Genomic DNA, 27,578 nt, shown 5'->3' with positions numbered 1-27,578 from the left:
TCCTGCTCCTGAGGGCGTCCTTGCACACAGCTTCTAGCTCACTTGTTCGTTCTGCACCCAGCCGCCCTGTGCCCTGCACCAAAAAACCTGCTGTGCCCTAAGGACTGCCCACCCCTTGTGACCTCTACACTCTAAGGGGGTCCTATGGATCCATCTTTAAACTTACCTGTGCAGTGCTTTTCCAAGTGGTCCCTCACAGTGGCCCTGCACCAGCTCCAGAGATCTTCCCCCGCTGCTCCCACCAGAACCGGGAGTCACCCGAACGTATCCAGCTGGCACAGTGTGCCCACCGACAACCTAAACCAACCTGCAAAAGAAGAACTTGGAAACCAACTGTATGATTTTTATATGTATTTTTAAAGCTGATCCTCCTTTGACTCCTATGTTGCGTAGTTACACACAAAAAGTCTATTTTTTTTAAATCAAACTTCAAATATTCTTATCTTCTAAAATACTTACTCAAATCTGATGATCTTGGTCTTAAAATTTACATAAAAATCTGAAGTAGTTTATAAATTGAGTTATTCCTTTGAGTGTGTGAGTTGCAAGATTGATACTGTGAGTATAACAAATGCTTTGCACTTCCCCAGGATTGGCCTAACTGCTCGACCAAGCTACTATAAAGAATTAGAGCATTAGGTGGTCTAGTTTTTATCCCTGTAAACCAAAGTGTGGTTGCCTGGACTCTGCACGGTAGGCCTAGCTTTGCACACTACATAGCGAGTCAGCCTCCTACACTGTAGAAAGTTGGCTCTCTATATGGTGCACTAAAAAGAGGTACACCATGCAGGGAGTCCAGTGGATCCCCAATTGGTGTACGGAGGAAAAAGTAGATAGAACGAATGCTCTCTGTTGTGGTAGTTTGGGTGAGCATATAGGCTTATCAGAGGGCAGGACTAAGCATTTGTTGTACACACAGAGGCAATAAATGAGAACACATTCCAAAGAACAAATCCAAGATCAGTTTATCAATTTAGAAAAATAGCACTTCTTTTTATATATGTTTTGAAATAAAATACATAGTAAGTACTTATTCTGATACCAATTCTTACAGCTAAGTGAGCTGTTTTAACCTGTGCGCCTTTGCACACAATGCAGTCCTACGGAAGGAAAAGTCAGTAATGCATAAAGGTAAGTACAGATGGTTTATGGGGTTCACCTTCAGGGTTTGGAGTTTTAAAGGCCCAAGGTCCAGAGTACTTCCAGCAGTTCGTCTGGAGGTGCCCAGATTTCACCAGGAGCAGGATGCTGGTGAGGTTGTAGCTGGGTGCACTACAGTGAAGGGGGGCCACCTGGAAACAGGCTGCACAGGGGGTCATGGGGACAAGTCAGAGAGCTCCCAAACGTGGACTTGAGTAGCAAGGAGTCTTGAAGCAAGGGGGCCAAGCTGGTTGTTCGGGGTCCAGGCGGCTCGGATGCAGGGTGGATAGGGTGGCTGGACCGGTGCGGAAAGGTGCTCTTCACGGTTAGGGGCCAGAAGCTGGCAGGGGCAAAACCAAGACTGCTGGGCCAGTCATGAAGTTGGTGTCTGTGGTGCTGACGTCCATCAACGGCTGCTCAGTCCTGGTGTAGTGGGAATCTGTAATGGACTCTCACTGTTGGTGCTTGGTGTAGGGTGCCCGGAACTCCGGGGGTTGGTGCTGCAAAGCTCCAGTTGGTCCTGATGTCTTCAAACTTGGTAGGGAGACAGATCTGGTCCTCTAGAGCATGAGTACTTTCTCCTGCTTGTCTGCGGCATTGATCGGGACCGGGAAGCTGCAAGGCGGTGGACAGGACTCTGCTTTTCAGTGTCTGTGGACTACAGGGAAGTAGATGCTCTACTCCAAGAGAGACTGGCGGTGATTTTCGGGATGCTGGCTGGCTACCCGAGGCTTTGGTAGTTCTCCAGCTTTGCGCAGGACAAGTCTCTCTGTCACGATTGTCGAAAGAGTTGCAAAGAGGCAGGTTTTGCGCCAAAAAGTCCACAGCTGTTCTTCTGTTCTCATAATAAATGTGTACACTGTTCCAAGAAAAAGAATGAAGACGGGCGAAGAAAAGAGACTATGAAGCTGATATTCAAAGGGTTGTAGGAGTACCCTCAAACATCACAATAGGATGTTAAGCATCATCATCGGGCTAACTCCTCGCCAGACCGGCACTGCAATATCTGGCGGGCCACCACTCAAAGGTGGTGGTTCTTAAACCGAAAGAAAGTCCGACTAATCAGCTCAATGCCGCAGGATATGCTGGCAGAGGAGAAAAGGAGAGAAAATATTAAAATTGGCTATGAACACCTGCTAACTCGATTTAATAATAATAAAGGGGGTCAGGCCAAGATTAAAAACTGGGAGGAGTAATCAGGAAATAATGTCTCCTATACTCCTAAGAGGAGGGGGGGAGGGAAGAATCTCCACTCCTACCGCTGGGTCGACATGTTTCGCGCCTAATTGGTCAAGGCTAGATCCATCGGCGCTTCATCAGGACCATATTATTGTAACTTCTCCTTCTCCCCAGGTCGCGTCCCTGCATGCAGGTGGACGGCATACGAATACGAGAGCCAATGAACTCACGGTGCTTACAAGGTTTACGCGTCCCTATGATGCCCTTTCCTCACATGGGATGGGCGACCTTCCATTAGACTGACTGTGACGAATGGTCCATAGACTGTAAGTGACCTCCCAGCATTTACGGTCTTTTTCCTACCTTTTGATGTTTTTCTTTGTTATATGAAGGAGAAGTTACAATAATATGGTCCTGATGAAGCGCCGATGGATCTAGCCTTGACCAATTAGGCGCGAAACATGTCGACCCAGCGGTAGGAGTGGAGATTCTTCCCTCCCCCCCTCCTCTTAGGAGTATAGGAGACATTATTTCCTGATTACTCCTCCCAGTTTTTAATCTTGGCCTGACCCCCTTTATTATTATTAAATCGAGTTAGCAGGTGTTCATAGCCAATTTTAATATTTTCTCTCCTTTTCTCCTCTGCCAGCATATCCTGCGGCATTGAGCTGATTAGTCGGACTTTCTTTCGGTTTAAGAACCACCACCTTTGAGTGGTGGCCCGCCAGATATTGCAGTGCCGGTCTGGCGAGGAGTTAGCCCGATGATGATGCTTAACATCCTATTGTGATGTTTGAGGGTACTCCTACAACCCTTTGAATATCAGCTTCATAGTCTCTTTTCTTCGCCCGTCTTCATTCTTTTTCTTGGAACAGTGTACACATTTATTATAAGTATACGATTAGGGAGAAAGTACACTGGACCAGTCTAATCTCCCAGTCCTCTTAGTTATATGAGTTCTGCTGTTCTCGCCAGGCAGTGACTCTTTTTCGTCCATAAATACTCAATTTAGGACCGATATAGAGAATGTCAGGTAGCAGCCAATGGGGTGCTTGCCTTTAGGGAGACTACACCCTCTATGTGATCACTTCTGTTGGGAAGTGGGCATAACCCTGTCCCTAGAATACTAGTTCCATCCAAAACAAGATGGAGGAATTTGAAAAGTGGTGTCCACCTCAGCTGGTCCACTTTAGGGGTAGGACTAGCATGATGTGGGCACCTCCCCTAATCTGTCTTGCCACCAAGAAGTGGGGTCAGGACAGGGGGGTTGTCTTCTCTGCCATCTGGGGAGACCTTGGTCAAATAAAAAAAGACAGCTGGTCATTTGAAGCGTCCCGCCCTGGAATGTGAGTCCTGTCTGGAAGAGAAGCTAACACCTCCCCCCAGAGCAAGCTTTTGTTTCTGGCTTCCGAGAGCGCTGGCTCTCACATCAGGAAATTAGAATTCTGTCTAGCGCGGTTGTGCTGGTTTAGACCAGTCAGTCAACATGCTAGCAGTCGGTTAGGTTTTCAGGTGGTACTTCTAGGGTGCCCTCTCTGCATGCATCAATAAATCCATCCCTAGAATAAGTGAGGGCTTATTGATACAAGACATTTGATACCAAACATCTCTGAGTTCAGAGAAGCCATCATGCAGCTGGGGATCTCATATATGTCCAGCACATGTGCTTTAAATGGCTTCCCTGTCCACTTACTACATCTAAGAATCAACAAAGTCATTGCATTGCATCACATGTGATATAATGCACCCTGTCTTAGGGCTGGAAGGGGTGACTTAACATTTCTTATGCAATGGTAGGAGACATGGTTCACAGGGGTGTGTGCCAAGTAGTGTTTTCACTTTTGTCTGCACCAAGACACGCAGCATACAATGGCAGCGCTGTGTGTTTGGTGAATGGTTCCTTAGGGTGGCGTAATTCATGCTGCAGACCTTAAAGACCTTTGTACCCCAGGCCCTAGGTACCAGGAGTACCATTAACTAGGGACTTAGAGGTTGATAAAGGTTGTGCCAATTGGGGAAAACAACTGTACAATTTTGGAAACCAGATCTGGCACTGGGGACGTGGTTAGCAGGGACCCAGTGCATTTTCACTCAAAATCAAATCAGATACCAAGTAGCGGCTAACCGTGGCAGAAAGGGTGCTTTCCTATATCTGCCACTCACTGGCCAAAAAGCAACCCTCTGAGAGTTTGCGTGCTCATTCTACCAGAGCTAAAGCTGCAAGCAGTGTGTTATCATGCAGAGTTCCGGTCCTGGACATCTGTCAGGCTATTGCCTGAACAGTCAGGTCCGGAAGGGATGAGGACTTTGCCCTTTCAGTCCTACAGGGCTTTGTTGTTTGAAATTGGTTAGCACCTCCTAGGATTGGATTGTTTGGGTATCTATTCAAAAGTAAGGATTCTGCAGCTACAAATCTGTATCAGATGGACAAGTTACTTACCTTCTGTAACACCTTATCTGGTAGAGACTATGGCTCTCATTATGATAATGGTGGAAAAAACCGCCTACCGCCGCGGCGACGGCCGTCAAAAGACTATTGCTGCGTCTACCAGCCGTCAGCCGGATTATGACCACAGCCGTATTTCCGCCAGAAGGATGGCGGAAATCCGGGTGTGTCCATGCCAGCGGACGGCGGTAAGATGGCGCTGCTGCTTGCATGACCCATGATATGGCCTGGCGGTGTTCTGCTGGCGGACGCTGCTGCTGGCAACAGCGCTCCGTCCCGTCTCCTGCCGGAGGACCCCCTGACAATCAGGTAAGTTGGGTGCTCCGACAAGGGAGGGGGGGTGTTGTGTGTGTGTGGGGGGATGTGTGTGTATGTCTGTGCGTGCGTGTATGCGGGTGTGTGATGCGTGGTGTTTGTGCGTGCTTGTATGGTTGTGTGAGTGCGTGTATGTTGTGTGAATCCGTGTGTGCTTGTATGTATGTCTGTGTGTGTGAATGGATATATGTATGCGAGGATGAATGTGGGTATGAGTGTGTGTATGCATGTGTTGGTGTGTGCATGTAAGTAGGGGGGGGGGTCTGTGGAGGAGAGGAGTGGGTAGGGGAAAACCAAGGGGGGGAGACCCCTATCAGTGACAGGGAAGGGATTCCCTGTCATTGATAGTGCCTACCACCATGGTTTTTGTGGCGGTAAGTTTGCCACGAAAACCATGGCGGCAGGCAAGGTCATAATCCCGCAGGCGGGCAAGTGGCGGTTACCGGGTTGGAGACTGAAGTCTCCAGCCCGGCGGTCATTACCGCCGTGCAGACGGTGTGGTACATTGGCGGTTTGGCTATAACCAAGCCGCCAATGTCTTAATATGGAGAAAAGTACTGCCAGCCTGTTGGCAGTACTTTCCTCCATATTAACGCTGTCCGCCGGGGTCATAATGACCCCCTACATCTAGCTGCAGATTCCTTACCGACCCACCAATCCTCCCAGTTCTGCATACTGATTTCTAGGGACAGGGACTTCCCTTTCTTGGCCCTAGTTTTGACACACCAGTGGTCAGTGTTCTGTATGGCTCCACACTTCTGACGTGGAAAGTCATGAAAAGAAACTGACATTGGTGCTCTTGGGTGGTGCCTACATACGAACTGCAACATCACTTTCGGCGCAGATGAGGTGGACGATGGACGCATGGCACATCGAAGTCACTTACTGGCGCCGGGGGTACTTCTCACAGGAAATCTTCCGTATACAGTCTAATGCCTTGGGAGAGTTCAAAGCTAGGTAATCTGCAGCTAGATATCGCCCCTACCAAATAAGGCATTACCAAAGGTAAGTAACTTGTCCTTTTGGCACACTACTGGCTCCCTCTGTCCCACCTGTGGGCCCTAAAGAATCAAGAGTCTCCCAGCTGGGCTTCTGCCGACAGGTCAGCCCTTGGCACCGGCTGGGGTCTCTAGTTTTATTTTAGGTTCCAGACCCATTTTGTTACCAGTCTCTCTCTCCAGCGTCACAACCCACTGCAGAACAGGATCCGCCGATGCTGGCTCCATTGACTCCAGACAGTGACCACCCGTAATGCTGTCCTGCGCTGAGAAGGCACCACCCCGAGCTTGGCTGTCCATTGTTTTAACTGAGCCTCACCCCCACCCTTCGGAATCTGACACAGTGCCTTTGCCCTCAGGGAGAGCTCATGTCCTCCCCGAATTGTTTGGAACAGATGCTGACAATGGTGACTTTGATGCTGGGGATGAATTCCCCCTTTCTTGTCAGGAGGCTAACTGGTATGAAGACTTCGAGGATACCTCTGCAGACACTGTACTGGTTTCACTTCTGGGCCCTGCCATGGAACACAGCGCCTCCTTGGCTATAACTGTGAGAAGGGCAGCGGAAGTTCTCCTTCTTCAGTTTCTTACTTAAGTAGTTAATGACTTAGGTGCTTCAGCGTAGCCAAACAAGTTCTGAGCACCTCCTTCCATTTGATGAGGCTGTTAATGACAGACTTTTGGAGAACTGGGCCACGCCCTACACAGCCACACCTGTTAATTGACAGATCGCCAGACGTCATCACCCTGCTCTGGGCGACCCAGCCTATCTTTCCCTGCACCCTAAGCCGGTGAGCCTGGTGGTGCATGTTTTGACCCAGAAAGGTAAACCCAAACTTATTCCTCCTACAACCCCAACACCAGAGGATAGAAACTTTTGGTAAGCAAGTCTTCTCATCTATGAGTCAGGCCCTTTGCTCTGTGAACGCCAGCTGCTTCTTATGCTGCCAATCTGACACCTTGTGGGGCTTGGTGACCCAGGTATTATCTACGGTTCTGGAAGAAACCCATGCCTTCCTTTCTCCGGCTATGTGCAACAGTTGTTATGTTTTAATGTCACTCTTCGCTGTGAACTGGAAACCATCAGCTATCTAAGTAGGGCCACCGGCACCAATGTGGCCCTTTGCAGGCACGCCTAGATGCGATCCACTTTTTGGGAGAAATCCAGGCCAATCTCCTGGGCATGGCATTTGACAGCTCCTGACTATTGAGGATAAATTAGACCTGGCTGTGCAGTGCTTCAAAAATAGTAGGGCCACAGCGCACTATCTGGGCCTCTCTGCTCCAACCCACCAGCCACCTCAGTAATTTCATCCCCTCTGTGGCTATATGGTGGAGGCTTCCAATATGCCACCACACCCAACCATTACAGCAGTTGCCCCATCCTTTTCGTGGCAGTTGTGTCCTCAGCACAAACCGGTCTAACACCCCCCTTTCCCATCTGCCCCACCCCCAAGTCTCTTTAGCATGCGCTTGACGGCACACAGCCACCCTGTTGGAGGTAGGAGCCAACATTCTCTGCCAGGGTGGCAGGCAATAACTTTGGACAAATGGGTCCTGCAAATTGTTCAGCATGGTTATGTCTTAACATTTCTCGAAACCCGCTGCACCTTCCATCATCCTAGGACAAGCTCACAGAGGACCATCTACCGCTCTTGCAGCAGGAAGTGAAGGCTCTTTTGACCAAAGAAGCCATGGAGAAGTTACCTGCACCAGAACTTGGTTTTCGGTTGTTATTTCCACTACTTCCTGGTGCCAAAAAATGACATGGTCCTTTGTCCCATTGTAAGTCTTTGTTCACTCACTGCCTTTTTGTGGAAACAAAATTTCAAGTTACTTGCCCTGGCACAGGTCTTGTCTGCCTGCGACCCCGGAACTGGATGATAGTCTTGAACCAGCAGGATGCTTATTTCCCCATCCCGGTCCTGCAGATCCACAGGAATTACTAGCAGTTCACAGTAGCCCACACACATTTTCAATTCACTGTGCTCCCTTTTGGTCGTACCAGAGCTCAGGTGTTCACAAAAAGGCTGGCGGTGGTAGCAGCGCATCTTCCAAGGTTGGGGGTTCTCGTCTTCCCCTACCTTGATGATAGGCTGTTAAAGGCGGGTTCACCCCAGGATGTTGTCACCCACCTCCATACTACGGTAAACCTCCTGACATCCTTGGGGTTCACTATTAATGGTGCAAAAGTCACCCCTTTGCAGATGCTTTCCTTTATCCCATTCAGGACACACTGCAGGTTTGTGTCTATCCTGTGTAGAGTCCCGGACATTCAGGCTATGATCTTGATTCTTCTATCTTTTGTCATGGATCTCTATGAGGATGACAGAGGCTGTTGGGATTGATGACCTCCTGCATACTGCTGTTCATGTACACCAGATGGCATATGCTGGATCTGCAGTTGCGTCTGAAATCTCAGTGGGCAAAACTCCAGGGGGATCTTTCTGATTTTATCTAGATTTCGGCGGAGACTGCAAAAGATCTGCAGTGTTACTCCCACTACTTCCTGGTGCAATGGTGGCTGTGGGACTATGATTGGGTCAGTGGCAGAAGTCTCACCTTACACCACCCCGCGTTCACAGTGGTGAGTGATTCATTGCTTCTGGGTTAGGGAAGGCTATCTGAGTGGAAGAGGTGGAGGTCACTGGCGGAGGCCCTGCTCTTTATCAACTCTCTTGAACTGTGTGCCACCCATTTAGCATTAAAAGCCTTCCTGTCCTCTGTCAGAGAAGATAGTGCAGGTTTTCATAGACAACACCACTGTCATGTGGTACTGCAACAATCAGGTTGGGGTCATGGACCCTGTGTCAGAAGGTTTCGAGTCCCTGGACGTAGCTAGACTGCTAAGAACATTTTCTGGTGGGTTCCCTGACCTCCAGAGTAGATGAAATAAGCCATCAAAGCCTTGCTAATGATGAATGGAAGTTACATTACGTGGTGGTGCAGGGTCTTTTCTACAAATGGGTAGAGCCCTGCCTCAATCTTTTTGCTACTGCTGAGAATGCTCAGTGTCTGCACTTGCGTGCTTTGGCATTTTCAAGGTGTCTCTTGCTCATAGACGCATTGCACGTAAAGTGGAACTCTGGACTCCTATATGTCTTCCCACTGATACCTCTCCTGCGCAGAGTTAGGAGGAAGATCGGGACTGACTGGGCTCAGATCATCCTAATGGCTCTGAATTGGGAATGAAGAGTATGGTATTCCGAACTCCTTGGCATGAGTATTTGTTCTCCAATTAGGCTGTCTCTTTTAGAGACTACCTCTTCGGGCAACCTGAACCTGCAAGTTCATGCTTGGAGATTAAACAGGAGCAGTTTAGAGCTTTCTGCCTTCCTCTCAAAGTTGATGTTGTCTTGGCAGCCAAGCAGCCCTCAACTGAATATGTATACACCTGCTGTTGGTATACATTTGTGGCCTGATCGGTGGCCTTCTAAACAGATTGAACCACTCAATACCAAGCTGTTTGAAGCCTTGATTGTGTTTTCCCAACTCTTGCACGGACTTGCCTTGGGGACCGTTAGAAGGTACCTTTGAGCTCTTTTAGGATTTTTACTGTTGCTTGATCAGCCCTCATTATTATTCATATAATCAGTTGTGATCCCTTTCCTCAAGGGGTTACAATATAGTTTCCCCCTCCTGCATTTGTTATACCCCAAAGGTGTTTGGTCCTCACATTCCCAATGTTTGCACCCTTTGAGTCTTAAGACAATTGTTCCCTTCTACTCCTTACTCTGAAAACAGCCTTTCTTCACGCTTTAACATCGGCAAAGTGGATGAGTGATGAGCCAAAAAGCAACTGATGACAGCGCACATGGGTGGCAGCTATACAGGCCCACGCACGTCAAGTCTGGTACAGAATGACATTGACGCTGAACTACCAGTGAGCGGGGGTACTTCTGAAGATTTTGCGGATCCAGTCTGAAGCTTGGGGAAATATTCAAAAGGTGAGTATTCCAAGGTTAGCTAAAGTCTGTCCCATAACAAGCCTTATCTTTCAACTTCACCCAGTCATGAGGATGATCATGTGGATGAACATTTATTCTTTGGATACACATTTTTGTGTGCATGGCCCACAACCAGTACACCTTCAAGTCTGCAAAAAACACAAGCCTGAAGAAGCCTTTCCCGATTTTTCCTTTTCATTTGGCATTTTAGCAAAAACGTGATTGATTTATTCAACTATCGCATGTTTTCAAGTCCACTGAAAATTGTTTTGCAGATTATTAATTTCTCTTTTTAGGGTTTGCCACCCAGATTGTACCTCCACTTATACAGGCATTCTCAGGCACCTTTTTAGTGGGCACCTGCTGCAGATCTGTAATGCCATCCGCTTCCTTTTGCTTTTCAACACTAAAAAAAGACAAATTAAGTGGCGGAGGTTTTTTTTTACTAGACAAATTTTGTTTTGAATAAAGTAATGCGTCGGGACTTTGCTTTCCATTTTTTTATTCCAAAATGAGATCAGGTCAGCGCCTTGGAGACTAGATGCAACACCTTAACCATTCTGCCCCACCATCAAGGTTTTAGTCCTTCATTTTGTAATGGATTAACTTGTTCCGTAAACTGGTAATAATGGTAATGCTGCCTCACCTGTGACCTATCGTGGTGCATCTACATATTTATTTGTTCAAGAATCAAAAAATGGCACAGTTTGGGTTAACAATAGCCCTTCATAAAATATATTCTGTTTGTTTTTATTTAGTTGTACATTGTATCACCCTTTCCACTCTAAATTGCGATTCTTCATGATCTAATACAATGGTGCAGAACCAGGAAAATGAGGACCATCAGGTTTTTAAGAACAATGGTTTATTTTTGTCTTCGTATTTTAGGACCTTCGAGCCCTTGTACTGTTGTTGTCGGTGCACACTCCGAAACAGCTGAACCCAGCCCTGATTTCCACTTTGCAAGATCTTTTGAATAGGTGCAAGACTTGTCAGCAACAGAGAAGCTTGGTGCAAGAACAAGAAGCCAAAGACCGAAAAACAAAAGGTTTGTTGTGTATTTTTGCCTCCGCCACATATGACCTTCTTTTGCATACCAATATGGATTTACTCTGATGTGTGTATCATCTGATTCTTCCATGTGTAGTGCTTTCTTCCGCAAGTCAGAATCCTAAACGTGTTTTATTTCTTAGTATTTTGGTTTTATTGCTGTTTGTCCCTTATTTGTTACATATTAATGTGTAATGGCACCATAAAATCAAAACACGAGGAGAAACCAGCATTGGCAAAGTCAGTAGATCTGACGTTAACGGCCAGCCTTTTGGCAATTCTTGTTTTGTCGTGGTTTTTCCAAAACGTTATTTCTCGGGAAGCTGCTGGGACCTTGTTAAATAGAAAAAAAGTAGCTACCAAAAGTATTTTTCTGGTCTCAAAAAAGTATACATTACCATGGTACATCCGGCACTGAAGGGAACAACTTTGTGAATGGACTCCATCTGAACAGGCAGCATGCTGTAACTCATAATGAAGTTAGTCAGTGATTGAAGTGGGCTAACATTGCCCATTGATCCATGCTGGGAGTGAGTGAAATTGAAATATGAATGACACAATGATGGGCTAATGTATGAAGCCTGGCTGAAAAATCCCTGAAGTAAGTATGTTGTATATACTTTTAGTAAAATCAAAAGGACTTGGCTAACACAGGTCTCAAAAAGCCATTGGTCTGGCATTGGCTTTTAGGCTCACCCTTAAGAAAGAAGGCAAGAAAGGAAGGAAGATAGGTAGACAAAAATGAAGGAAGGCTGACAAAAAAGGAAGTAAGAAGGGCAAAAGAAGGAAGGATTTTAAAAAGGAAGGGAGGGAGGCAAAAATGGAAGGAAGGGGGAGGAGGAAAGGAAAGGAGGCAAAAAGTAGGACGAAGAATATAAAAATGAACTAAGGCAATAAAGAAGGAAACGAAATTAAAAAAAGCAAGAAGGAAGGAAAGAGCAAGAAAGAAAGAAGGGAAGAAACAAGGCAAAAAGAAGGAACAGAAAAAGGATGGCAAAAAGAAGAATGGAAAAATAAAGAAAGAATGCAAAACCGGAAAAAGGTAAGAAGGCAAAAAGAAAGAACAAAGGAAAGAAGTCTAAAAGTAAAAGAAGGAAAGAAAAAGGAAAGAAGGCCAGAAGAAAATGAGGGAAAGAAAAGAATGCAAAAAAGAAAGGAGAGAAAAAGGAAAGGCAAGAAATAAAGGTGCGAAGAAAGGAAAGATGAAAAACGAGAACGATTGCAAACAAAGAAAGGAAACAAGGAAAGAAATAAGGAAGGAAAGAAAGAAGAAAAAGTGTGGCGCATTGTCAGAGAGTGGAATGGCGAAGAGTGGAGTAGAGTGTTGTAGAGTGGAGTGGCAGAGAGTGTCGTGTTTAGGAGTGGCCTACTGTAGAGTTGTGTAAAGGGGCAAATATAGGGTGGTATGCAGTAGAGTTAACTGGTGTAGAATGCATTGGCATAGAGTGTTGCAAAATATTGTGGTATAGAGTGAAGTGACATTGAAGGCAGCAGCATAGAATTCAGCGGCGTACAGTGCAGTGGCATAGATGCAGAGCAGAGTGGCATGGAGTTATGTACAGTGGATTGGAGTAGAATGGAGTAGTAGTGTAGAGCGGTGTAGAGTACAGTGTTGCACAATAGATTGTCAGTGGAGTAGAGTGGCATAGAGTACAATGGTGCAGAGTGGAGTGCAGTGGCGTACAGTAGTGTTTTTTTTTTTTTTTTTTTTTTAGAGTGCATTGGCTTAATGTGCAGTGGTTTAGAGTGCTGTAGCACAGAGTGGCGTCGGGCAGAGTAAAGTGGCATTGAGTGCATTGGAGTAGTGTGGCATACAATAGAGTGGCAGAGAGTGCAGTGGTGTAGAGTTCAGAGTAGACTCGAGTGGCATAGAGTGCAGTGTAGAGTGCTGTAGAGTAGGGTGGAGTTATGTAGAGTGGTATAGAGTGCGGTGGCATATAATGTATTGGTGCAGATACAGGGAAGCTCTATGAATGTACTTAAAGTGGCAGCTGCAAGATACTTTGTGGGTAAAGTCCAGTATTTTAGCCCAGTCCATATCTTGCAGAGGATTGGCCACATCAATCTCCCAGGCAGGATGACGGGGAACCCCTGGAGTGGTCTCCATGTTGCAGGAAAGGTATGTACACTAATCTTAGCAGTTTGCCACAGTCCCTATGGTGTACAGATTCTGGCACACCTCATGTAGGATTAGTGGTAGGTGGCAGACATGAAATAGGACATTTAATGATTGTTTAAGGTGTTAGAAAGTGAGGAGTTGACCCAGTTGAAGATGGTAGACCGCCACAAGGATTTGGAAATCTAGTAGCTCACCGTCAGGAAACAAATCCCCCAATTTTAAGACGCCTGCAGCATGCTAATGATGGAGTTGCTTTGAGCACAGCTGTCCTGTGCGAGTGGGAAGGCCTAGCAAAGGTAGTGCAGAAGCACAGGGTTTCTTCATGTCAGTGAGTTTGCAGATTCTAGCAAGGCAAGAGAAAGCTGTGCAGGAGAACCCCAGATGGTGTTCTGTAGAATGGTCAGTAGGAAGCAATGAGTAGTGCAGTAAGACCTCCCTAAATTCTTTATGGATAAAGCCCATCTCATGCTGGGGGTGGGCAGGCAGCTAACGAGCCACCTGTTGGACCTGTGCAGCTAAATAATGGCGTTCTAAGTCCGGAAGGCCTAATCTACCCAAAGTCAGTGGTAGCTTTAGAGTGGAAAGAGCTACCTGACGGCGACCAAATCTGATGTGTGGCATGCCTGAAGAAGGAATGAGGGATGAGCAGAGGAAGGTTTGCAAAAGAATACAATAATCGGGGTAGCTCACCATCTTCACTAGTGCCACATGGCCTACTACTGAAAGCAGAGGAGAAGACCAAAAAGCAAACTGGTCTCCAAGGGATTGTGTTGCTCTGCCGAGATTTACATCCTGAAAATCTCTGGGGAAATGGTTGTTATTAATTCCTAGGTACTGAAAGGTATCTGGTTCCCAGTTTAATCTGAGGTCTAATTGTATGTAAAGGGGAAGCAGTATCATCTGCTTAGGAACACTAATTACATTTTAAAATCTTTTTCATGTTCTTACATTTTGTTTGTGCAATTTACATCCAAAATATTTTGAATATTCAATGTGTACTTTGACACTTAGGGATAAGCCAGTTTACTGGTTTGGCTTTTGCTCAATTGCAAAACCATTTTAAGGCATGGACAGAGTGGGCAATTGCTTTGCACAACCTTGCAAGGAGTCTGGCCCCTGCACACCCTTCACAAGCATGAACAGCGGACCATTGCACCAGAAGAGTTTGCCAGGATGGGTTGGAGCTGCATGTTCAACTACTTGACAGTGTCTCTTCTGTTTCTCTCCTGACTGCAGAGGCAAATTCCCAGGTACACATTACCTTCCTGTACTCATGGTGGGCCTGTCTTGTCTGATTTTAGGAATTGTCTCACCTTGTTCTTGTCTTCCTTATTTATCCAGTTCTTAGCAGCAACTCTTTGAATCAGTTGCTGTTGATCTCCCATCTGATCTCAATTTCATCCTCCTCTTTTATTATCCTTGATTGGTAGTCCAGGCTCCCATCTCTGAGATAAATGTTCAGTCCTGGACATAGAATCTAGTGTTGTCAGATTACAAATAGGTTGTGGGTACATCACGTCCTGACATTAGGTGTGAGACTGTCACACACACCATATGCTCTGCCTCATTAAATTGTTATTAGACTGAAAGTCCATTGGAGGTTGAGGTGAGCCAGATGTTTTTGTTCAACCTGTTTAAACTAGCATAAGGTTACTTACCTTAATGTTGGTGTTGCTTTCTCTCCAAGAAAGATTGGGTAGATTTGGTTAAGGGTGATGGCCTGGGCACGGTGCTGAAGGGCATTCATTTACTACTGAACCAGGACGTAATGTGACACCTGAATGTAGCATACCAGAAGGCAATCACAGAAAGTCTACAGTGAATAAATAGTGTCATGTTAAAAAAAATAATAATAATATAGAGTAAATAAATGCACTGATAATGTAATGGGGCATGGCCTCTCTTGGATGTGTATGTAAAACTGACTTTTGTTGTTCAATTTTTGTCCTGAATTTTGATCCTCTGTCCCGAGTTTTTTTTAAAAGTTTTTTTTTTTTTACAGTCCTGTCCTGAATTTGCCTCAATGCCAGGTGGTCACCCTACATGGCTGCCTTCCAAGCAAACCAGGCGAGATTAAAATGTTCCTTGTGCAGGATAGACAAAACAATAATTGCTGCATGAAGCTTCAGAGCAGTTCTGGATATTATTTTAAAGCCAACCCAGTCACTAGTTTGTGCCTAACAACTCTTTCAACGGTGTCGAGAAAAAGCAGTAGAGATGACGTGGTTCTCACATATGAGATTCCTGAGCTGTGGTGATGTATTTTTCTGTTTTTCTGCCTCTCCACAAACTCTGGGTTCAGAATTGCAGAACATTTGTGATGATTTGTTGCTTTTTTGTTTGTGAATATCACACCATCATCATGTCAAGTCATCAGGGTTCAAACTCTGCTTGACCTGTGATCGACCAGTTCCTATGACGAATCTGCATAGAGATTGCCTGTGGTGTCTGGGTCCAGACCATGATGACAGACTGGTCCTTCTTTCAGACGAGTTATACCTATGCCATATTCAAGTGTGAGGCAAAATCAAAGAGGACAAAGGCTTGTCTGCAGTCTCAGTCCACCTCTAGAAATGGTTGGAGGCAGAGGTGGCTGGTGTAGTTTGAAAGTGGTGGGGCATAAAATAAAAAGGCTGACCCCCAGGCCTGCACATATTAATGATGACCCAAAGCAATTGGCTGGTGAACTGATAATTGCAACTTTTACTGTGTTGTAACTGTCACCTTACATGGGTTGAGCCCCCAACTGCTGACTGAAATGGAGTTGCTAAGGGTATCTGTTGAATGGCTGAGATCTAAACTTCTTACAAAAAAACACAACAAACTTTATTTCACTCTTCATTCACCTATTTTCTGCTTTCCCTCACCCAGTGTCACCATCAAAAACCTTCCCATCCACACCACCAGCTGCCGGTATGTTCCATTCCACCACCTCTTTCACATTACTGGCATTAAAGGTCTGTGAGACTAGCAAGCACACACTTAGTTTGACTCCCTGATACAGACAGGTATACATTCAGACAGTCCCTTTTTCACACCAAGTAATCACAAGGGCAGAACTCTGTACAGTGCCTTAGCATGGTACGCAGAAACTATGTTTTGCTTTTCCAGTTTATATCACTGGCCTTATATGGTAATTGGGTGAATTTCTCTAAGGAGATTCTGTTTTCATTAAATCCCATCTTCTTGGGAGTTTTGTTTTCCAAATATTAGGGCACGCTGTTTCTGTTACTATCTGTATTTTCAAACAGTCAAGATCGTATTTGAGATCTTGAATAGAGACAGTGGGGCTTTAAGAGGGGGTGGATTGAAGAGGATGCAAGTGCACAGCCTGTCTGGTTTGCTGGCACACTTCTCTTTAAAAATCTGTACCCGCTACACTTTTATATTTTCCTGCTCTGGGCTCGTGTGTTAACTCGACTCCCACTGCAGGTATGAACATTGACAGGACAGAAAAATACCTTGCAGAACTACTGTGCGCAGGCCCCTCTCCAGCAACACATTCTAGGGAAAGCTCAGGGAGCTGAGCACTGGAACATGTACAATGTGATCAAAAGTTGTGATGACAAAACTACACAGACGCCAATGCTCAGCTCACGGACGAGCCCACCCCGCTAAGAAGAGGAACATGTCAAAGCAGAGCTCTTCTTCACTTCTTCTAAGACAGCTCTGTTGTTGGAACTCATTACTTTTCCAAAGAAAAGTTTGAAAATGTAGGCTTTTTGTGATGCTATGCTGTCTGCCTTTGCCGGATGTGCTGACAAACCACCTGTGGTCATTAAGCTGTAGATCATCCTGATTTCAGAAAACTCCAAGGTGACGATGTGAGCCTCCACCACGGTTCCCTTGTTTCCAGCTCCGACTCCACTTTCACAGAATGTTGTGATGTTGCTGCTAGTGTTGGTAGTACCAATAATGGCTTCAAAGCCTTTGTGTCCACATTGATTCTGACGTTGGTTGTAAAATGGTCTTTGTAAGGAAATGCCTCTTTTTGTATGGTCACCCGCAGTGATTTGGACTGGTGCTTCTGGTTTTTCAAATTTGAGAGTGAACTGAGACCTGCAAACCAGGCCTCAGTGCCCAACCTTAATTTGTGTATGTTTGTTTGGCTTATACCCAGATGGCATAAACTAGCTTAGCTGTACGTCCCTAATATATAGTAGCCAGGGCCTGTATGTTAGAGGGTCAACCCAGGGATTGCTGCACTGGTTTTGCCACCCTGTGCATGACAAAGGAAATCTTGTCTCCCAGACTAGCATTGCAGCCTGGAAGAGTAGCGTTCACTGCTGACTCGGCTTTGCCATTTAAAATCATGGCAAAACCCAATCCTCCCTTTTAGTATGTGAAAGTCACCTTTACAACAGGTTTATTGAGCCCTAAGGCCGGGTGCCTCGGATATGCGTTTTATGTGTTCTGGCAGGAAAACCCCAAATTATAATTTTTACTGTCAAATAGACTGGTAGCTCCATTGGTGAGTTCAGGGTTACATGTTGATCCCTCAGCTGTGCTAACTCCTGAATGGGGCGACCAAAGTTGATACTCCTAGGAATCAAACAACTTGTTACTTTAAGCCAGACCTGTTTCAGAGTGAAAATTAATGTAGCTTGTTGCAATGTGCAACTTCTACCAAGTTGTCACTGTATTACCCAAAGCTTCCTGTGCCCGCTTACGGTCGCACACAGGGGCTGTCCCGGAGACAGCTTTCTGCCCTCCTGGAAAACGTGCAAATGACTCCCAGGAGAGGACATTATAGAAGCCTGTGAGGAGGGGAGGTGTTAACTCTCCCTGGCAAAAAGTCACATGAGTGTTGGCCTAAAAGGTGAACTTCAGAGGGGAAAGCCACCTTTGAAGGTAAAATGGCAAACACTTAGGAGAGGGGCTGCTCTGTTCTTTGGGTAGGCAGGCTGGCACTTGGGACATAAGGGGACTAACTATTGTCAAACTTGTTTTTCAGGGGCTTGTAGCCACATCTCTGGATTGGGCTATGTAGTTCTGCACGCTGAGAGAGAGGGGTTCTTTCATGTTGAAAGTGGGCAGAAGGGAGCCTTCTGGGATAGCTAGACGTCACAGTTCACATGAAGTAGTCATTAGGAAGGAGGGAACCTGGTAGATCATTGGCTTGTGACAGCGACCTCCCTTGAGGGCAATTTCTGGGCATAAAAGGGCACCCCTGGCACCCAGAACTCAGATCTCATTAGACTGGAGAAGAGGAACGAAGGACTACCCTGTTGTACCAAGGACCTGGGGAAGAGAGGCTACATCGAAGTTGGACTGCACCTTGGGCTAGCAAAGGAAAGGACTGTGCCTGCTGTGTCAAGTTTGTGGAGAAGCTGACTCGTGAGCCTAGCGAGAAGCAAGAAACTGCATGGGTCAGTTGACTGACCTTCTGTTCACAGCATGGACCACAAAAGCTGAGGTAGCCTTCCTGGTAAGTTGGTAGCCAAGTTCTCCAGAATGTCATGCCTCGCTCCAGTGCAGCCTAAAGGTCCGAAACCCAACTCTCCAAAGCTGTACCTGAGTCTCCTGGAGCAGGGAGTGTATCAGAGTGCAGCTGGGTCACCCATTAGGCAAGTTTCCACCAAAAGAAAGAAACCACTGAAACCGCTGTAACAGGCGAGTGGTAGCCCAGTAGCAACTGGACTTCATCTCAAGAGGACTTAAACCCCTGTGGCCAGGAACACATCACCAAACCTGTGGACTGAAGAGTAGTCCCAGGAAGAGCCCCATCAGCCAGACAGCATCTTCCGTATCCTTGAGCATCTTCAGAATCCTGTATGTCTTGCATCAGAACCCCTCCATAGAGGTCAGTGGAAGGGCACTACTGATGCCACAATTGGACTAGAGACTGCTTTTCTCGTCAAGGTACCTGTTTCTGTGGACCTTGCCGGTCCTACCTGTATGGCTTCCTGCCGGAGCTGGTTGCCTAAAGTAACTCTAAGAAATCATATTACACCTTGCCCAAGTTTTTCTTGAAAAAGTTTCAAAGTGTCAGATTTGTATTTTGTTTTAATTTGTCAGTGCTTGTTTGTGGTTATGTAAAAAGTCTTGATTTATTATGCCTTGTAAATTCTGTATCTCCGGAACCCTCCCTTGGATATTTTTCAATATGGTGTCTTAAAATACATAAGCCTCTAACCTATTCTAATAAATTTGTGTCTGATTTCTTGATTATCTCTTTTCTTTTTTCTTCAGTTGTTTTGGTGCTATTTAAATGTTTTACACTTGTTCCTTTGTGTAAGCCTGACTACTCAGGTTGAGCTAAAGGTTTAACAAATGACTGATAGTGTATCGCACAGTGAGGTCACAATCCACACCCTATTTTCTCATAGTCTTCTTTGGAAATTTTGGAGAAGAGCAGAGCTAGGAGTAAGGAATATCAAAAAAGGTTAAAATTCATTGATATTTTGCCTGTGACAGGGAAGCAACCTTTTCAAAGAATGGAGGAGTTGTTTGGTTTTTACTCTGATTCATTTCAACTGCCTGATGGAAATAGTCATACAGAAGATAATGTCTGATGGATACTTCTAACTACAGATATGTCACCTATTGAAAATCCCAAGTTGTCAGCCTGGATTTGGAAACAATAATAGCTCTCCTGCACTAGTAGGGGTCGCTAGAACTGATGCCATGATTATGTCCCTGCAGCCATATAGCACCCACTCTCAGAGCACCAGTGCCACTTTCCTTTTTGATGCACCCTCCAACATGGTTTTCCCTTTTCTTTTCAGCTTTCCATGTGTTTTTGTCCAAATGTTTAGTGCAGTGCTAGGGGGTGTTTCTACTTCCGAAATTAGGATTCAAATGGTGTAGAGATTTTAATGGGCAGATGTTCATTTTGGATGCTTATGAGGTGTGCCGTTGCTGTTTAGGGTGATGGCACAACTCGAGGTCATGCAGCTAATACAGCTTCATGCACCCCAAGGACATTAAGGAGCATGAAGCCAAGCTCTTCATCTTCCTCACCAGCGACCTGCACTGATCTCTGCACCACTCGTTGTCCAGGTCACCTTCTAGATGTTTTCCTGCAAAGTTGTTGAGGTAGAAATGTTATGAACACAAGCAGAATATTAGACATGGCATTCCTCACCTAAGAGGCGATCCCCATCTAAAGATATGTCCCGATGATCGTAAGGGCTGGAGCTCCCCCTTTTGAAGAGCCCTCAGCACCAACAGTGTGACCCATCCCAATCCCCTCTGCCTCTGGTGCCCGTCTTGATGTCATCTCAGGCTTATCCTGAGCTCTAGCTACCTGCTCGGCTTTCTTTATGCACCCAGTGAATGGCCTGCGGGCCCTATGGCCTTTTGGGGCTCCATTCAAACTCCTGGTGGCAGGTCTGCTTGCAACACAGTCCATCCCCTCTTCTCCACTTGTAACCTCACCGGTGCCATATGGGAGCTTCTCGGTGCCACGAGCTTCACCTGTTCTCAAATCTCTGGTGTAGCTGATGTCAATATCGTCACCCTCAGCATTATCATCATCTCTTTCTGACCACATGGCTAAGACACAGGCACTTTCACAAAGGTCTAGGAGGAAGGTTCAATAAATAGTTGAGGAAGAGAGGTTCAGAAAGCAACATGGTGACAACTTGGCACCAGCGTTACTTGCAGAGGATGTTTGATATTTTTGGCTGTGACTGTTGATGCCTGACCCAATCCAACATGACACTGATGACAGTGAGACAGTAAATCTGTTCCCAGTACATCTTCTGACACTGATTATTAGACCTTACATTGGACTAGTGGACTGAACACCTCTCCAGAGATTGAAATGGATTGTCCATCAGGTCCAAACCCACCTGAGCGGGAACTCTTTCATGTGATTTGACAGAAGGCTACAGATGTCCTAGGGCTGCCTCTCCCATTTGCAGAAGTAAATCCAACGTCACCATAGAAGTTTGAGCTAGTAAGGTCACAACATAATGTGACAAAAAAGGTCTTGTTACAAGAAACAGTGTTTTATTTTAAACATGGCTATTACTCTCTCTGACATGATTCGTGTTTTCTTTTGTTAATACAGCCCTGAGGAAGTATTAGTTAAAGACGAAACATGTTTTGGATGTGCTGGCTGTGTGTGTATCTCAAGGCTGTTTCTTGTGTCTCTTTTATTGTATCAGGGACGTATCTGATTTGTATTGTATGTTGCATTAATGCATATTTAATGCCCATATGTGATCTATACAGAATATCATTCAACCACATTTTTGTTGTAAAAATTTGTCTTGCCATGTTCAAAGTAAAACATTGTTTCTGATAACAAGTCCTGTTTTATTACATTAGGTTGTGACCTTACTCACTCAAACTGTGTTGTGCTCCAGACACTTGGAGGTTTTGTAGGTCATTACCCTTGGTAATGTACTCTGTTGCACCTCCCTGCAGCAGAGTGTGCTATCTGTGGTAGCTCACTAAATTATTCTTTTAACTATTGACCATATTTGGTGGGAGATTTCAGTGCTGGTTGTATCTTATCTTCCTACTGCTGCTGATTTTGTAATATGGATCTGATAGACTTCTAGCTGCAGATTCCTTACCTTTGAATTTCCCAGGCATCAGAAAGAATCCAGAAACTTTTGCATGAGCAGTGTGCCTGTGCACCGTCGGATGGCTTTGTTAGGTTCCACGCACGGTCATCATTGTTGGCACTGGAAGTGACGTTGCGGTCACCTATATAGGCGCCCACCCGGGTGCCCGAACGTCGGTTATTTTCTTTCCGCTCCAGTTAGCGCTGATCAGTAGAAGAACTTACCCTCTGTCTGTTTTTGACAGGTTATTTAAACTTTTTGTCAACTATTTTTGATAGTGTGTCGAAAGATGTCCTCCGGGAAGGCAGGTTTCAAGCCGTGTGACACCTGTCACTGCACCATGTCGATAACAGACCTGCACTTGGTGTGCCTGTGGTGTCGACCACAATTCAAAGTCATGCTCAGACTGCCGGGCCATGGCACCTAAAACTTTGAGAAAGCGATCCCTAAAGCTGCTCCCGGCCCGGCAGTCGATGCCAGCTAGCATTGCTCCTAGGAGGTCTCGGTCCCGATTGAGAACAAGGTTGCGGGACCGCTCTAGGAGCCCCAAGTCCACTTTTTTGCACTCCAGGTCCTCTGGACACTCAGGGAAGAGGCACAAGAAGAAGTCTAAACAGACTTAGACTTTGCCTCGGCCGATGCGATAAGTGAGAAAAATCGGTATTCCAGGCAAGGTTCTGCGGAGCCGCTGACAGGTCTGACTCCGAGCCTCCCCCTGTTTCCAGGAGCCTGAGCGACCCCCGCTCAGTTAAGAGTTCTTTGAGGCCATGCATTGTGTATTTGAACGGGCCAGCCTCTCCGGAGCACCTTTAGGCCCCACAAGGTCAGAGGAGACCCCATCAAATTCCGCACCGATGGCTCCAGCCTTGGTTGCGATGTGGTCTCACGGATTCGATCCAGATCGGGGCCAGTCATGCCAACATGACCTTCTCTGGCTCCAGTCTCAACACTCCTGGTGCCCACAGGCGGCGCCAGCCCCATTCTCATTCCCCTACGACTCGGAGTCAGAACGGCATCACTCAGTGCCAATTCCAGTGCCAGCAGGGCCCATTCGTCCTAGGTCATTGGCTGAGTGCTTTCTGGAGCAGCCAGGCATGGTGGAAGAGTGGGAGGGGTCACTTGACTCTTTAGAATACCAGTTAGAAACCCCAACTTCATTGGACTGGTATGAGGAACTAGGAGATCCCTTTGGACTGGAAACTTCCCAGACATGAGCATGCTTTCTCCACCTACTGTGGCTATGGAGGAGAGAGCATCTTAAGCAATGGTGGTGAAGAGGGCAGCGGAGGTCCTTGACCTCAAATTTCCCTCTGTGCTGTGGTGGTCAAGACTTACCTCTTGATGGAAGTGCTTTAGCCTGGGGCTTTCTCATCCAAACCCCTGTTGCCCTTTAATGAAGCTCTAACTGAGGTCCTGCTGGGAACTTGGTCCAAGCCCAGCACAGGAGCTCCTGTAACAGGACAACTGCCTTCCACCCCCAGGTGATCCTAGTTTCCTCACCCAACACCCTACTGCTGAGAGCTTGGTAGTCCAAGCCTCAACTTCGCATGGCACATTACCTGCCGCTCCCCGAACAGGGAATCTAAGAGGCTGGATAGCTTAGGCAAGAAAATGTTTTTTTTCCCCACCAGCCAAGCTTTGCGGTTGATGAACACATCATACCTGTTGCACTGTTATTCCCATACCTTGTGGGGTACGGCTGCACCATTGTTGGGACGGCCTTGGGCCATTCTCTCCAAAGCAATGAAAGACTGGAGAGATGCAGCGAAGTTCACCATTAGGTGTGGTTTCTCGCTGACGACTGACTCGCTGGGAAGAGCAGTTCCTTAGACAGTGGCCTTGAGGCACCACGGCTGCCTGAGAACATTTGGCTTTTTGGGTAATGTCCAGGCCAACCTCGTGGACATCCCCTTCGAAGGGACTTGTCTCTTTGGAGAGAATGCAGACTCAGCGCTGGAACGTTTCAAGGACTTGCAACCTAAAGCCAAGTTCTTGGGGCTCTCAGTGACACCTTGCCCCCAGCCTGCCTTTCGCCCCTTTCGGGGCTATGGAAAGAGCATGCCATCGCACCAGCCCTATGCCAGCCACCGCCCTGTGCAAGCTCTCCAAGCTATGCGAGGAGGGGGACGTGGTCCATTCCAACCCCGTGGGTCTGGTAGTCTGGAAGCTATCCAGGACTGGTTCTGCAAGACCATGGGTGCCCAGTTGGAGGGAGAATCCAATATCATCTCCTCCAGTGACAGTCCATTACATTGCACAAATGGGGCTTGCAGATTGTAGGAAGCTGGCAGTGACCCAGTGTAGGGGGAGCTCTATTCATATAGTCCCGGGGTACCTTTCTTCGTTTTACAGTGGTTAAAATGACAAACGAAAAGCTCTCTTTTGTGGTAGTTTGGGATAGCAGTTAGACTTATCAGAGGGTAGCGCTAAGCATTTGTTGAACGCATAAGGTCATTCAATGAGACACACACTCAAGAAGCAACTCTAGACCAATTGTTCATAAAAATTGTTACTTTGTTGTATTATTCATAAACACCAGAACATTTACAGAAGAGTAAATACTGCAACAGTTCTCAGAATGATTTACAAGTAAGTAACACTTTTTGTAGATGAATGGGTTTTTACGCAGCACAGGTTTTCAAAGTACTATGACTGCATGGAAGCTCTCACACTCAGTTCCAGGGAAGCCCCTGAAGGTAGTGAGCTGCTTGGGGTGCAAAGTTATTGGCAAGACCAGCAGTTCAGGTTTACCTTCCTAGGAGCGTCCAGGTGCAATGATGTTGGTTGTGTCAGGTTCCTGCGCACCGAACACTTGGCGATGAGTGGGAGGGCCACCTGGAAAAAGAATGCAAGGTGAGAACAAGTCTGGGAGCTCCAAACCGGGGTTCAGGCAGTGGGCATTCGGTGAGGAGGGGGACATTGTTGGAAGCCATGGACCAGGGCCTGAGGGGCTCGTCTGCAGTGGATCCTTAGCAGTGATGGTCCGGCATCAAGGTGCACACAGTTCTTTGGTGAACCTGCTGAGAGGGAGAGAAGACAATGCAACTAGATGTCTTTGAAAATTGTCCTCTGCGATGCTGATGTCCCTCGCTGACGGGTCTTCAAATCTGCTGTTGGAGTCCCGGGTGGGCTTCAGCAAGCCTTAGTCTGTGCAATGGGGCTAGTACCCCAGACGTTGATGCAGCTCGACTCTGGTGGATCCTTGGGTCTTCTCACTTGGAGGGGTGACAGGACTGGCTTCTGGAGCATGGGGACCTCCTACTGGACGAGTGCTGCGACGGTGGACCTGAGGGTCAGCAGGTCAGTCGGCAGGACGGTTGCGGTTAGTGCTTGCAAGCAGCACTCCAAGGGAGATGCTCGCGAGCTGGTGAACTGCTGGAGAACCTCCAAGGCTTTTGGAGTACCCACAGCTGCAGGACGAGACGTGGTATCACGATTGTCGGGACGGCAGCAGGTAAGCAGGCAGAGTTTTGCGCCAAAAGTTTACCAGGTGTCTACAGTTCTCGCTCTTCCAGTTCTTCTGTCTCCTCTTCTCTTTATTGTCAGACAAATCATCTGTCTTCTTGTGTCTGGGAGCCGCCCAAATACTGAATTTAGGGGTGTTTTGGGCAGTGTAGAGTAGTAGCCAAGGAGCTACTTACCCTTGGGGGTGCCTACACCCCTTTATGAAAACTTCCTGTGGGGAGTGGGCATATCCCTATCCCATAACCAAAACCAAGATGGTGAAAACCTTCTTCGAGTGTCCACCTCAGGTAGTCCACCTTAGGGGTGTGGTTAGCCCAGTGATGGTACACGCCTACTGACTAGCTAATTTTCCTGCTTGCCCTGATGCCAATGGGCCTTAGGGCAGGTAGTGGCTACACCCAGGACTGGGGAAGCCGGGGGTGTGCATACCAAAGTTGGGGGGGCAGAGGTCTTTGAAGACCCTGACCTGAGTATGCTGATCTGCTAGTGGTCCTGCTGGAGTGGGTGGTGTATGAAAGTACCCTCTTTTTGTCATGGTTACCCACACTTTTTGAATGCTGTCAGTGTGTTTCTACTGTTTTCACTGGGATCCTGCTAACAAGGACACCAGTGATTGTGCTCTCTCCCTCTAAATTTGGTTGCTTAGGACTTTGCACACCCCACAATTGGCATACTGGTGCCCTCATATACATCCCTAGTATATGGTACATAGGTACCCAGAGCATTTGGGGGCACCAGGGGTTCACCACGGGCTGCAGCATGTATTGTGCCACCCATGGGAGCACATGCAACATGTGTCTGCAGGCCTACCATTGCAGTCTGTGTGAAAAGATGTATGCACCCTTTCACTACAGGTCACTGCACCAGGTCACTGTAAGTCCCTCTGTGGTATGCCCTCCTAGCCCAGAGGGCACAGTGCAGATACCTGTGTGTGAGGACACCCCTGCATGAGCAGAGGTGCCCCTACGAACACCAGCTCCATTGCACTGGACTTTGTAAGTGTGGGGAAGCCATTTTAGCCGTGTACTGGACACAGGTCACTCCCAGTGTCCAGATACATAATTTTAACTCTGAACCTGGGCATGTTTGGTATCAAACATGTCGGAATCATACCCCAGTACTGTTGCCAGTATTGGTTGTATTATTCCATGCATCTTGGGGGGCTTCTTAGAGGACCCCCTGCATTGCTCCTACCAATCTTCTGCATTTTTTGCAGGCAGCCCTCACTGCTGCCACCCCTCAGACAGATTTCTGCCCTCCTGCTGCTTGACAAGCTCAGGCAGAGAAAGGCTGAACAAAGGATTTCCTGTGAGAGAGGGCGGTAGCACCCTCTCCCTTGGAAGTAGGTGTTAGGTGGCTTTGTTGTGGGTAGCCTCCCCAAGCCACCGGTATGCTTTGAAGGGCACATTTGGTGTCCTCCTGTAGGGAACTGGCCTGGTGTGTGCTGAGTAAATATGGTACTTATACCAGGTCCAGGGTTCCCCTATTAGTCAAGTGTAGGCAGTGTCTAGAAGCCAGACTTTCAAGAGGTAGATGTGGATGAGCAGCCAAGGCGTTATCTAGGAGACATGCAAATCTCGTGCAATACCACCGTAGTCACACAGCACTTACACACATGAAAGAACCTCACTGTGTTACAAAAATAAAGGGACTATATTTTGGTGACACAATTACCAAAATTACTAGATAGGCAACTCTCCAGTAAGAGGTTAGTAAATACACTAATCTGATAAAGACTTCTAACTGCAGATTCCTAACCTTAGAATTCCCTGGCGTCAGCTTAGAATCCAGAATTTTTCTGCTGAGCAGTACCCTGCGCGCACTGTCTGGTGGCGTCATTTGGATCCGCGAGCGTCGTTCGGCTTCGCATGGCGTCAGCGTGGTTGGAGCTGTCTGTGATGTCACGGTCTTCTGAATAGGCACCACCACAGTGCGCGTACGTCAGTTCTTTTCCTTCTGCGCCGGTTAAGCACAGATCCGGGAAGAGCTACCCTTTTTGCGACAGCTTTGTCAAAGCTTTTCGATTGTCTGAACGATGTCTTCAAGAAAGACGGGATTCAAACCATGTGGTGCATGTCATCGCACTATATAGGTTACGGATCCACACCAGGTGTGTGTATGGTGCCATGGTTCGAAGTTGTGTTCCGACTGTTGTGCCATGGCCCTGAAGGCCTTGAGAGAGAGAGATCTCTCAAGCTTCTAATGGCCCGGCAGCCGTCTTTGGTTAGCGTGACTCCAAGGAGGCCGCAGCACCACTCCAGGAGCTCAAAGTCATCTTCCTTGTATTCAAGGTCTTCGGGGCATTCAGGTAAGAGGCACAAGAAGAAGTCGTCTAAGTGGACTTCAACTTCGCCACGCCCATTGGCCAACGAGGCGTCCAGGGAACGTCGCCGTTCCGGG

At 46.9% G+C, this 27,578-nt stretch overlaps 1 protein-coding gene across 2 annotated transcripts in view; it reads left to right on the top strand.

Moving 5' to 3' along the window:
• Positions 1 to 27,578, top strand: part of USP34 (ubiquitin specific peptidase 34) — a 1,940,069-nt gene that overhangs the window by 1,873,306 nt on the left and 39,185 nt on the right. For both annotated transcript variants that reach the window (XM_069234398.1, XM_069234397.1), the window contains one exon: positions 10,914 to 11,073. In XM_069234398.1, the coding sequence (XP_069090499.1) occupies positions 10,914 to 11,073 (160 nt within the window). The remainder of the gene's footprint in view (positions 1 to 10,913; positions 11,074 to 27,578) is intronic.

This window comes from Pleurodeles waltl, chromosome 5, assembly GCF_031143425.1.
Source record: "Pleurodeles waltl isolate 20211129_DDA chromosome 5, aPleWal1.hap1.20221129, whole genome shotgun sequence".
Taxonomy (NCBI): domain Eukaryota; kingdom Metazoa; phylum Chordata; class Amphibia; order Caudata; family Salamandridae; genus Pleurodeles; species Pleurodeles waltl.
This window is presented reverse-complemented; position numbering and strand designations above follow the sequence as displayed.